Source organism: Boleophthalmus pectinirostris, unplaced genomic scaffold (genome assembly GCF_026225935.1).
Source record: "Boleophthalmus pectinirostris isolate CB_2022bp ecotype Guang Dong unplaced genomic scaffold, ASM2622593v1 HiC_scaffold_11, whole genome shotgun sequence".
NCBI lineage: Eukaryota > Metazoa > Chordata > Actinopteri > Gobiiformes > Gobiidae > Boleophthalmus > Boleophthalmus pectinirostris.
In genome coordinates, this window is record NW_026570994.1 from 24,544,012 (window position 1) to 24,554,011 (window position 10,000).

At 50.8% G+C, this 10,000-nt stretch overlaps 2 protein-coding genes across 4 annotated transcripts; both read left to right on the forward strand.

Moving 5' to 3' along the window:
• Positions 1–209: 209 nt before the first annotated feature.
• Positions 210–5,482, forward strand: LOC110172070 (uncharacterized). Of its 3 annotated transcripts, none has more exons than XM_055166335.1 (5): positions 210–364; positions 1,368–1,883; positions 3,209–3,586; positions 3,792–4,024; positions 5,189–5,482. In XM_055166335.1, the coding sequence occupies exons 2-5, from the start codon at positions 1,376–1,378 to the stop codon at positions 5,420–5,422; spliced, it is 1,353 nt and encodes a 450-aa protein (XP_055022310.1). In that variant the 5' UTR covers positions 210–364; positions 1,368–1,375; the 3' UTR covers positions 5,423–5,482. The 3 variants fall into 3 exon arrangements, with proteins under 3 accessions (XP_055022310.1, XP_055022319.1, XP_055022314.1); XM_055166344.1 differs by having other exon boundaries at positions 1,390–1,883; XM_055166339.1 differs by having other exon boundaries at positions 1,448–1,883.
• A 53-nt stretch (positions 5,483–5,535) lies between these two features.
• LOC129412440 (chromosome alignment-maintaining phosphoprotein 1-like) lies at positions 5,536–9,359 on the forward strand. The gene is made up of 4 exons (XM_055166418.1): positions 5,536–6,406; positions 7,786–8,193; positions 8,730–8,886; positions 8,969–9,359. Exons 2-4 carry the CDS (start codon positions 8,091–8,093, stop codon positions 9,192–9,194), a joined length of 486 nt encoding a protein of 161 aa, XP_055022393.1. The 5' UTR covers positions 5,536–6,406; positions 7,786–8,090; the 3' UTR covers positions 9,195–9,359.
• Positions 9,360–10,000: the final 641 nt, after the last annotated feature.

Here is a 10,000-nt window from a genome sequence, read left to right on the forward strand (position 1 = left end):
TTATTGATATTATATTTAGTTTGGTTATGCCAGAAACTACATATTACTTATTATTTGGTTAGTTTAGCATTTACTTCATGTTTTGCCGCTGTAATTCTTTAAACAAGCATCTTTTATCAAATATGTTAAGCTTTAATCGCAGTAAAAATTCATTTTTATTGTTTATTTTGGTCCTAACAGTAAAATATCGCGAGATTTCGTGGCGCGGGAGTTGGCGGGGGTTGAACGGACTGTTTCACTTTAGCGCAAATGTGTCCAGAAAAAACCGGATTTGAACCTTAAACCGTTAAATCCCGCAGTGTTTGGGGTCAGATTTCACAGTCGGAGGTTTTCGCAGATTAAACCCCAGAAACACGCGGCACAGGTGAGCGGGAAACACTTTGATTATTGGGAGTTAGCCTGTTAGCCGTTAGCTCCGTTTGTCAACACACACACACACACACACATGGCTCTGCACACGGCTCTGCACACGGTTCTGCACACGGTTCTGCAGACGAGCGTGAAATGAGCTTTAATTTATTGTTGATTAAAAATGAGAAAAGAAAAAGTGTTATTTTTTATGTTTGTGTTGATCTTTGCTGAAGCTCATTTTATCTATTTTTATATTTTATTTTGCTCTTGTTTCTATTAAAACTCGTGCAGAGCCGCAGAAAATGTGACAGACTGTTGTGTGTGTGTGTTGTGTGTGTGTGTGTGTGTGTGTGTGTGTGTTGTGTGTGTGTTGTTGTGTGTGTTGTTTTTCATTTGTGCCGTTTGAAGAAAATCCACAACTTTATTTCATTATTTTTATTTTATTATTGTTACTTCCTGCTCCTGAAAACACCAACACAAACACACAACGACACGACACACGACACGACAACAACGACACACACACGACACACAACGACACCGACACACAACAACCCGACACCCGACACAACGACACACACACACCCGACACACAACGACCCGACACACAATGACCCGACACACAACGACCCTGACACACAACGACACACAACGACCCGACACACACGACCCGACACACAACGACCCGACACACAACGACACACAACGACACACGACCCGACACACAACGACCGACACACAACGACCTGACACACAACGACACACACGACACACAACGAACGACCCGACACACAACGACCCGACACACAACGACACACAACGACCCGACACACAACGACCCGACACACAACGACACGACACACAACGACACACACAACGACCCGACACACAACGACCCGACACACAACGACACACAACAGTCTGTCTCTTGTTGTTGATAATAAAATCAGAATCGTAACTTCAGACGCTCGAGTCTTTTGAACAGAATCGAGTCAAACTGAAACTTTCTTCGACAGTCGGTTTGATGTTTCCCCACAGATCTGCTCCTCTTCTTCTTCTTCTGTGTCTCTGTCTCACACTTCCTCTCTCCTCAAAGATCTGCTCCTGCCCTGAGGAGCACCAGGAGACCAGCCCGACGCCAGAACACCTCCTGAAGAACGACATGATGGAGAGAGACGGCGACAAGGAGGAGGAGAAGATGGAGGAGGTGCTGACGAAGGAAGAGGCGAAGAGGAGATGGAACGAGAGACGAGTGGCCAAGTGGAGGGAGGAGGCCCAGAAGGAGAGAGAGAAAAAGGAGAAGAAGAGGATGATGGAGGAGAAGAGGAGGGAGCTGGAGGAGTGGAGCAGACAGGAGGAGTGGAGGTTGGAGGAGGAGCGGAAGAGAGAGCTGGAGGAATGGAGGATGGAGGAGGAGAAGGAGGAGAAGGAGAAGTGGGCCGAGGGGAAGAAGAGACTGGAGGAGCTGCGAAGGAGCGGAGAGGAGGAGAAGAGGTGGAACGAGAGGAGGGAGGAGGACAGAGGAAGAAGAGGTACACAAGAACATGACATCAGCTCACACGTTCCTCACACGCTCCTCACACGCTCCTCACACGCTCCTCACACGTTCCTCCTCACACGTTCCTCACACGCTCCTCACGCTCCTCACACGTTCCTCACACGCTCCTCACGCTCCTCACACGTTCCTCACACGTTCCTCACGCTCCTCACACGTTCCTCACACGTTCCTCACACGTTCCTCACACGTTCCTCACACGTTCCTCACACGCTCCTCACACGTTCCTCACACGTTCCTCACACGCTCCTCACACGTTCCTCACACGTTCCTCACACGCTCCTCACACGTTCCTCACGCTCCTCACACGCTCCTCACACGCTCCTCACACGTTCCTCACACGCTCCTCCTCCTCACACGTTCCTCACACGTTCCTCACACGCTCCTCACACGTTCCTCACACGCTCCTCACGCTCCTCACACGTTCCTCACACGTTCCTCACACGCTCCTCACACGTTCCTCACACGTTCCTCACACGCTCCTCACACGTTCCTCACGCTCCTCACACGTTCCTCACGCTCCTCACACGCTCCTCACACGTTCCTCACGCTCCTCACACGTTCCTCACACGTTCCTCACACGTTCCTCACGCGTTCCTCACGCTCCTCACACGTTCCTCACGCGCTCCTCACACGTTCCTTCACGCTTCCTCAACACGCTCCTCACGCGCTCCTCACGCGCTCCTCACGCGTTCCTCACGCGTTCCTCACGCGCTCCTCACGCGCTCCTCACGCGCTCCTCACGCGCTCCTCACACGTTCCTCACGCTCCTCACACGTTCCTCACACGCTCCTCACACGCTCCTTCACACGTTCCTCACGCTCCTCACGCTCCTCACACGCTCCTCACGCTCACGCTCCTCACACACGCGCTCCTCTCACACGCTCCTCACACGTTCCTCACACGTTCTCACACGTCACACGTTCCTCACGCTCCTCACGCGCTCCTCACGCGTTCCTCACGCGCTCCTCACACGCTCCTCACACGTTCCTCACGCGTTCCTCACGCTCCTCACGTTCGTTCCTCACGCGTTCCTCACGCTCCTCACGCGTTCCTCACGCGTTCCTTCACGCGTTCCTCACGCGTTCCTCACACGCTCCTCACACGTTCCTCACGCTCCTCACACGTTCCTCACACTCCTCACACGTTCCTCACACGCTCCTCACACGTTCCTCACACGCTCCTCACACGTTCTCCTCACACGCTCCTCACACGCTCCTCACACGCGCTCCTCACACGTTCCTCACTCACACGCTCCTCACACGCTCCTCACACGTTCCTCACACGCGGTGTTTTTCTCAGGCAGGAACGCGGGACGAGAACGAAGAGAACGCCGACACCTGCGCAGCCTCATCTGGACGTATTTCGAGCTCCTGGACACAAACCAGGCGAAGTGCCCCATCTGCGGAGATCTGGTCCGACACCACGGCCTCACCACCAGACTCCACCGGCATCTGAGGAGGCATCCGTACGTCTACAAGGAGCTGCAGGACCAGATGGCCGCGGAGGAGGAGCAGCGAGACGAGCAGACGAGGAGCGAGGAGGAGACCAAGAGGAGAGGGCCGGAGGAGCAGATGAAGCGTGAGGAGAACCAAGAGAAGCCGAGGAGGCCTAAGCGACGGAGGAGAGGAGCAGAGGAGGAGCACAGGGAGGACGACACATCAGCAGGAGCTCGAAAAGGTGAAGAACTTCTGCTGCTCTGGTCCAGGAGGAGCTTCTGGATCTCCTCACTGCATAAACATATTCTATTCTGGAGCGTTCTGGAATGTTCTGGAATGTTCTGGAATGTTCTGGAGCGTTTCTAGAACATGATCCTACACTAACGACTTTTTTCCTGATGCAGAAAAGTTCCGTGTTGAAGCTTTAAATCTCTGTGTCTCCTCAGGACTGATGGCATCTAAAGGTGAGTTTGTGGGCGGAGCCTCGCACATGCAGTGTCTCACCTGCGGAGCCTTCTGCAGGAGCCACGCCCACCACCTGTCGCACCTGGCGACGGCTCATCCCGTCCTCCTGAACGACGCCGCCGCCGGACGTCTAGGCCCCGCCCTCCTCTACCAGAGCTCAGGAAAACTGTTCCACTGCAACATCTGCTTCTACACACACCGGGACTTCACACAGGTACATACACACACAGGTACATACACACACACACTGGGACTTCACACAGGTACATACACACACAGGTACACACACACACACACCGGGACTTCACACAGGTACATACACACACACACGGTACACAGGTACACACATACACACACACACACCGGGACTTCACACAGGTACATACACACACACACAGGTACATACACACACACACCGGGACTTCACACAGGTACATACACACACAGGTACATACACACACAGGTACATACACACACAGGTACATACACACACACACCGGGACTTCACACAGGTACATACACACACAGGTACATACACACACACAGGTACATACACACACACAGGTACATACACACACAGGTACATACACACACACACACCGGGACTTCACACAGGTACATACACACACAGGTACATACACACACACATACACACACACACACCGGGACTTCACACAGGTACATACACACACACACAGGTACATACACACACACACACACACACACACACCGGGACTTCACACAGGTACATACACACACAGGTACATACACACACACACACGGGACTTCACACAGGTACATACACACACAGGTACACACACACACACACACCGGGACTTCACACAGGTACATACACACACAGGTACATACACACACACACACACACACGGGACTTCACACAGGTACATACACACACACACACCGGGACTTCACACAGGTACATACACACACAGGTACACACACACACACACACCGGGACTTCACACAGGTACATACACACACACACAGGTACATTACACACACACACACACACACACCGGGACTTCACACAGGTTACACACACAGGTACATACACACACACACCGGGACTTCACACAGGTACATACACACACACACCGGGACTTCACACAGGTACACACACACACCGGGACTTCACACAGGTACTTACACACACCGGGACTTCACACAGGTACATACACACACAGGTACATACACACACACACACACACACCGGGACTTCACACAGGTACATACACACACAGGTACATACACACAGGTACACACACACACAGAGACTTCACACAGGTACATACACACAGGTACATACTCACACACCACAGGGACTTCACACAGTGTGTTGTGTGTTTGTGTGTTTCAGGTTTGGCAGCATCTGCTCCGGACTCACTGCATCGAACCAAACCAGACCAAAGACCCAGAACCCAACCAGGACTCTGGAACTAAACCAGAACCCAACCAGGACTCTGGGACTAAACCAGAACCCAACCAGGACTCTGGAACTAAACCAGAACCCAACCAGGACTCTGGAACTAAACCAGAACCCAACCAGGACTCTGGGACTAAACCAGAACCCAACCAGGACTCTGGGAACTAAACCAGAACCCAACCAGGACTCTGGGACTAAACCAGAACCCAACCAGGACTCTGGGACTAAACCAGACTCTGGACTAAACCAGACCCAACCAGGGACTCTGGAACTAAACTCTGGAACTAAACCAGAACCCAACCAGGACTCTGGGACTAAACCAGAACCCAACCAAGACTCTGGAACTAAACCAGAACCCAACCAGGACTCTGGGACTAAACCAGAACCCAACCAGGACTCTGGAACTAAACCAGAACCCAACCAGGACTCTGGAACTAAACCAGAACCCAACCAAGGACTCTGGGACTAAACCAGAACCCAACCAGGACTCTGGAACTAAACCAGAACCCAACCAGGACTCTGGAACTAAACCAGAACCCAACCAGGACTCTGGGACTAAACCAGAACCCAACCAGGACTCTGGGACCAACCCAGAACTCAACCAGGACTTGGGACCAACCCAGAACTCAACCAGGACTTTGGGACCAACCCAGAACTCAACCAGGACTCTGGGACCAACCCAGAACCCAACCAAGACTCTGGGACCAACCCAGAACTCAACCAAGACTCTGGGACTAAACCAGAACCCAACCAGGACTTGAGGACTGACAGTTTTGAGCAGAACCCAGACGGAGAGAGACAAAAAACAGACGAGGACAGAGGAGACAAGGAGGAAGGAGACAAGGAGGAAGGAGACAAGGAGGAAGGAGACAAGGAGAGAGGAGACATCAGAGGAGACATCAGAGGAGACAAGGAGGAAGGAGACATCAGAGGAGACAAGGAGGAAGGAGACATCAGAGGAGACAAGGAGGAAGGAGACATCAGAGGAGACAAGGAGGAGGGAGACATCAGAGGAGACATCAGAGGAGACAAGGAGGAAGGAGACATCAGAGGAGACAAGGAGGAAGGAGACATCAGAGGAGAGGAAGAATGTAAAGGAGATGAAAAGATGGAGACAGACGACAAAATGAAGACGAGTCTGAAGAGGAAAAGGTAAAAAACAAACAGTTTAAACTTTTAAACTGTGAGTTTGATTCTTTGTTTCCAGAAACTCAAATCTGAAACTGAACTGAGACACAAGAACAAAAAGCAGAACAAAAAGCAGAAGAACGAGTGCGTTTACATGCACATCAGTAACATGATCAAATGTTGTGTCCCGGTTTCTTCACATAATCTTACAAATGCACAAGCGCAAAAATGAACTTAAATCAATTTCATAAACCAGGAAAAACACAAACCGTGAGCTGCTTTAGCATAAGAAGCTCAGGAGCTACGAGACCCACAATCCACTGCACAGATTCTTCATTCAAATCTTCTGCATAAATAAACTCAACTTTACAACATATAAACCATAAACACTAGAGACACATCAGCTGTTTGATCAGATCAATCAACTCTGATCACATCTGTTTACGTTTTACAGAAACAAAACTTAAGACCGTTTGGCTAATTAGCATAAACTGTTAGCGGCGAATAAAAACAACTCGCTGCTTGTGTCGCTGATGTGATCAGTTTCTTTTGGACTAAATGACTCGACTCTGTGGATTATGTGAGTTGTTTCTGTGACAGAAGAGGTGCTGATGATGGTGAGTGTGTTTCGTGCGTATAGAGGATAGGAGATAGTTCATGTTTTAGCTTTTCAGCGTCACACGAGTGCAGGTCGTACGAGTGCAGGTCGTACGTGTGCAGGTCGTACGTGTGCAGGTCGTACGTGTGCAGGTCGTACGTGTGCAGGTCGTACGTGTGCAGGTTTAGCGCAGCTCTTAATTTTACAGTCATTTCACTCGTTTGGTCACTTTATTTATGTTGGTCACTTTATTTATGTCTCTACTGTTGTGGTGAAAGGCTGGAAAGTGTCTTTTGGACACATGTGACTCAACTTTATGTTGCAGTAACCGGATACTGCGTTTACATGACACAAGTATCACAGTTACTATCGGAATAAACCAGCTACAGTAACTCGGTTTCTAATAACCGGGACACTGAAACCAGGTTACTGCGTTTACATGCACCATGAAGAAACCGGGATCCTCAAAAAACCCGATCATAACCGGGTTCTTGATGTGCTGTAAACACACTCACTGTTCATGATTCTGAAAGTGAAACATGTGAAAGACAAAAACATCTGAACTTTTGTCTGGAGAAAAGTTTCAATCTGAAACACGTCAAAGCTCAAAGTTTAAATGTTACAACGACTTAACATCTGTATCACCTCCACAACCAGAACCAGAACCAGAACCAGACTCAGGTCTGGACTCGGTCTGGACTCAGGTCTGGACTCAGGTCTGGACTCGGTCTGGACCTTGAGTGTGATTGAACTGTTCCTCAGTATTAACACAGAACTCTTCTTCTCACTGTCTCCTCCCCCTCAGCCCTGTGCCCCCTGACCCCGCCCCCTGCCCCCTGACTCCTCCCTCCCGCCCCCTGACTCTCCCTCCCGCCCCCTGACTCCTCCCCCTCGTTGCTGCGGTGTGTTTCTGGGTTGTATCGCTGCTCGCTCTGTGATTGGTCGCACAAACTCCGCGCCGTCGCCGTGAATCACGCTGTTCGCAAACACGACTCTCCTCGTCATCTTTACGACGTCGCCGCGCCGCCGCCGCCGCCGCAGCCCGACCAATCCCAGCCCGCCGCCGAGAGCGCCCCCGTGGAGGAGGAAGAGGAAGTGACGACACAGACGATGACGAAGGAGCTGGAGGCGACGAAGCTCCTGCGTTTCTATAGCAACAGAGTCGAGTGTGAACTCTGCGGATGGAAGGTCAAAATACGCAGAGGAACCCGAGGTACTAAAGTAAAATACTACTACTGCTACTACTACTACTACTACTACTACTACTACTACTACTACTACTACTACTACTACTACTACTGTAAATACTTCCTAGACACTGTAGATGTTTCTGTCTTGTATTTGTGGCTCGTGTCTATGTCAGGACAAACTCCAGCTGTGGTCCCGACTCTCGTGTTCTTCGTGTTCTTCGTGTTCTTCGTGTTCTTCATGTTCTTCGTGTTCATGTTCTTCGTGTTCTTCATGTTCTTCGTGTTCTTCTTCATGTTCTTCATGTTCTTCGTGTTCTTCGTGTTTCTTCATGTTCTTCGTGTTCTTCATGTTCTTCGTGTTCTTCATGTTCTTCGTGTTCTTCATGTTCTTGTGTTCATGTTCTTCGTGTTCATGTTCTTCGTGTTCGTTCTTCATGTTCTTCATGTTCTTGGTGTTCTTCATATTCTTCATGTTCTTCGTGTTCATGTTCTTCGTGTTCTTCATGTTCTTCGTGTTCAGGTGTTCTTCATGTTCTTCATGTTCTTGGTTTCTCTGCAGGCTTCGCTCTGAACCACCTGGAGCGAGCTCATGACCTGCCCAGACGTTTCTCCTGCTCCGTGTGTGGACAGAGTTTCTTCATGTCCTACCAGCTCAAAGAACATCTGAGGTTCAGCCACAAACCCGGACGCTACCAGTGCCTCTTCTGCTCCTTCAAGTGAGTCTGAACCGAGACTGAACCTGGACCTGGACCTGGACCGAACCTGGACTAAACCGGGTCTTGTGTTTGTTGGTTTCAGGTCTGATAATCTGAACGGCTTCAGGCGTCACACCGGGAAGTGTAACTACAGAGACGACGACCTGGACGAAGACCAGGACCAGACCGGGACCGGGACCGGGACCGCCCCAGGACCAGGACCAAGACCAGAACCGGACCAGGACCAAGAAGACCGGATCCACAGACCCAGGAGACGCAGCACCAGGCTCATCGTGGAGGAGGAGGACGACGAGGAGGACGAGGACTAGACCAGCATCTGAACCCGGACTGGACCCGGACTAGACCAGCATCTGAACCCGGACTGGACCCGGACTAGACCAGCATCTGAACCCGGACTGGACCCGGACTAGACCAGCATCTGAACCCGGACTGGACCCGGACTAGACCAGCATCTGAACCCGGACTGGACCCGGACTGGATCTGGACCCGGACTGACCAGCATCTGAACCCGGACTGGACCCGGACTAGACCAGGATCTGGACCCGGACTGGACCCGGACTGGACCAGCACTGAACCTGGGCTGGACCCGGACTAGACCAGCATCTGAACCCGGACTGGATCCGGACTGGATCCGGACTGGACCCGGACTGGACCAGGACTGGACCCGGACTGGACCAGGATCTGGACCCGGACTGGACCGACCCGTGGACGTTTCTTCTGGACCTTTGCACTTTTGTAAACAGTGAAATAAAACGTTCTCTTCCTTTGTGACAAACCTGTGTTTTCTGGAGTGTCTTGCTCAAGGACACAACAACAACACTCTGCTCAACAACAAACCACACCCAAGGTGAATAAGAGTGATTTATTTCCAAAAACATACAAAACAAGTTCACATTTCAAATTCATAGTGTCTGACCCCCTGACCCCTGTGACCCCCTGTGACCCCCTGTGACCCCCTGTGACCTCTGACCTCTGCTCACTGTAAGTACAAAGTTTCCAAAACATTGTGACATGATTCTTGATCAAATAAACTCAATAAAACATGAAGATTTGAAATGTGAAGGTTTAATTTTGTTTAGTTTTCAGATTGACACAAACACACACACACACACAC

Coding starts and splice junctions, on each gene's coding strand:
- LOC110172070 (XM_055166335.1), top strand. CDS start 1,376: ATGTTTCCCCACAGATCTGCTCCTCTTCTTCTTCTTCTGTGTCTCTGT. Junction 1,884..3,208: donor GGAGGACAGAGGAAGAAGAG/GTACACAAGAAC, acceptor TGTTTTTCTCAG/GCAGGAACGCGGGACGAGAA. Junction 3,587..3,791: donor ATCAGCAGGAGCTCGAAAAG/GTGAAGAACTTC, acceptor GTGTCTCCTCAG/GACTGATGGCATCTAAAGGT.
- LOC129412440 (XM_055166418.1), top strand. CDS start 8,091: ATGACGAAGGAGCTGGAGGCGACGAAGCTCCTGCGTTTCTATAGCAAC. Junction 8,194..8,729: donor AATACGCAGAGGAACCCGAG/GTACTAAAGTAA, acceptor GTTTCTCTGCAG/GCTTCGCTCTGAACCACCTG. Junction 8,887..8,968: donor TGCCTCTTCTGCTCCTTCAA/GTGAGTCTGAAC, acceptor TGTTGGTTTCAG/GTCTGATAATCTGAACGGCT.